At 46.0% G+C, this 2,162-nt stretch overlaps 1 protein-coding gene across 1 annotated transcript; it reads right to left on the reverse strand.

The window, feature by feature from the left end:
- Positions 1–398: 398 nt before the first annotated feature.
- On the reverse strand, positions 399–1,495 carry LAESUDRAFT_718239 (uncharacterized protein; the record flags this gene model as incomplete). The annotated part of the gene is made up of 4 exons (XM_040907414.1): positions 399–695; positions 753–838; positions 944–1,019; positions 1,073–1,495. The coding sequence occupies 4 exons, from the start codon at positions 1,493–1,495 to the stop codon at positions 399–401; spliced, it is 882 nt and encodes a 293-aa protein (XP_040757996.1).
- Between the last annotated feature and the right edge of the window lie 667 nt (positions 1,496–2,162).

Consider the following 2,162-nt stretch of genomic DNA (forward strand, 5'->3'; position numbering starts at 1 on the left):
TCATCGCTCGAGTTTGCTCGGCTTGATAGCATGAGCGCATCAAGCAATGAATTCGATTTGGCTTCCTTTGCGGTGTATGTGTATGGTAGCAATGGTCCATCAATCGGTGAGTAGTTCAATGGACCTGGTGGGCCTGGTAGCACAAAGTCGTCATCATCGGAGAGGTCACCGACTGATGAGTCTGGTGGGCCTAGTTGCGAAGATTCATCGTCAGAGATGCCCTGCTGCCTGTATGGTATGGGCTCCTCGATTGATGGATTCGATGGGCCTTCTTGTGCAGACTCGTTACCATGAGAGACACGCTGCTGCTTGGCAATCCTTTCTGAGTATGGCAGCATGGCCTCACCATGGCGCTTCAATGGCAATGGAGCTTTAGGGAGTATCATTGTCCAATCGAGCTATTTGAACGTCTTCAGGTCTTCTGCTGATACAGTGTCCCATGTGTCTCTGTAGCTCAACATCTTTTCGCATATAACGCGATGTCGCTCAGGTGGGCGGCCATTCTTCAACTCAATTTCCTTGAGTTTCGAAGTCGTGTTCATGAACACGAACATTGGATGGACAGAGCTCTCGATTTTGAGGTTGTATGGAGGATAAATGATCTCCCTTTCTCCGTTTTCGTGGTGACGCACAAAACAAGGGCTGTCAGGACCAGTCGCTACAACAGTATATTTCCACTTGCTCTGCTCAAAGCCCTTGGTAAAGCCTCTAGGTTAATAGTGGCTTGTTTGGATGTATAAATTTAAGTATACCTCGCTGAACTGCGGAATACGGGATTTTGGTGGAGAGTTTCGATATTCAGGGAGCTTCTTTATCATGTCCTCTAGGTCTTTCTCCTCTGGGATCCACATAGTGTGACCCCTGTCAAATAGTCAGTGCTGGCTTGCTGTCACTGGAAGAACAATAAATAAAGGAGCTATAAGATTTGTAACTGAGGGCTTACTGCGCTCAAGGTTCTGACTACAATCCAAGTTCATTGTGTAAGGAAATAGGCCAGTATTGTACTCAAAAAGTAAAAGCTGTTGGCGGACAAAATTATGGATCATGGTCATGTACAGGATGTGCAACAAACCTCATCCTCACTTGTTGCCCGCCCCATGATGTGAATAAAGTCAACAATGCCTGAGCTAGCAGGCACCAGCTCCATAATGCAGGTTCTCTCTCCACCATAAAGGGATATCTCCATGGCCAACATCTCTTGATGTGGTAGTCTTGGCCGTTGATGCACTCTTCCTATGGGGGTTTTTGGTACCTTATGTTTGTCTTGCAGAGTCTGCATATAGGAGGTGACAGGTGAATCAAGATATGCACTAGAGCCGATTGATTCAGGCTTTTCTGGACTGGGAATGTCAGGTGACTGGAGGTAGAACGATGCTGATGCAGGTGCTTGATACTTCAGATTTGCTGAAGGACGTCGTCGCAAGTATCCATCACCCGAAGTGCGGGACCGTATAGCTGGAAGGTTTGTTTTTTGAGTGGACTTTTCAGTGGACATGGTAGTCTAAGGCAATCAAAACTTCAATAAGAGAAGTAATGTAAAGGACCTCTACTGCAAACCTAGAACAAAAAAGTGACTATATAGGCTCAATCGATGTGAGTAGGGAGGGGGTACAAAAGAATGATGGGAGTAAGAGGAAAACCAGCAAAAGGAAGCACAGAAGCAAACCCGAGCATGAAATTAATGTGATGTTTATGGCAGGCTTACATGCGCCTCTTTCACCACGTGACCGCGTTGAGCGCGGTGTATCGGGTTACGCGTGTCTCTTTCATGTGACCGTGTTGAGTATATTTGTTTGTCGTATTCACGGTCTTCAAGCGACGCTCCGCTCTTCCACTCTCTGTGCTATTCATTTTTAAAGTGAACTATTTACACCAGCTGGCAGCTAATAGCCTCAAATTATTCACCGACGCTCGAATGGATCTGTTGCCATTGGAGTCGCTTTCTACCAAGGCTGTCAACGACGGCTCACCCTCTCAATGCTATCATCTCGTCCCACTGGAAATGAATGAACAAATTAATTTTGTACGTGTTTTTCCTCTAGTGATGTTCAATTCACCTATCATCGTATCAGTTGCATGCCTATGAGTGGCATTGGGGTCTAGCAAAGGATACACTCAATGTAGAGACACCGCTCAATGTTCTGACACGTAAGTATAAAGTT

The sequence above is a fragment of the Laetiporus sulphureus genome (assembly GCF_001632365.1).
Source record: "Laetiporus sulphureus 93-53 unplaced genomic scaffold LAESUscaffold_86, whole genome shotgun sequence".
Classification (NCBI taxonomy): domain Eukaryota; kingdom Fungi; phylum Basidiomycota; class Agaricomycetes; order Polyporales; family Laetiporaceae; genus Laetiporus; species Laetiporus sulphureus.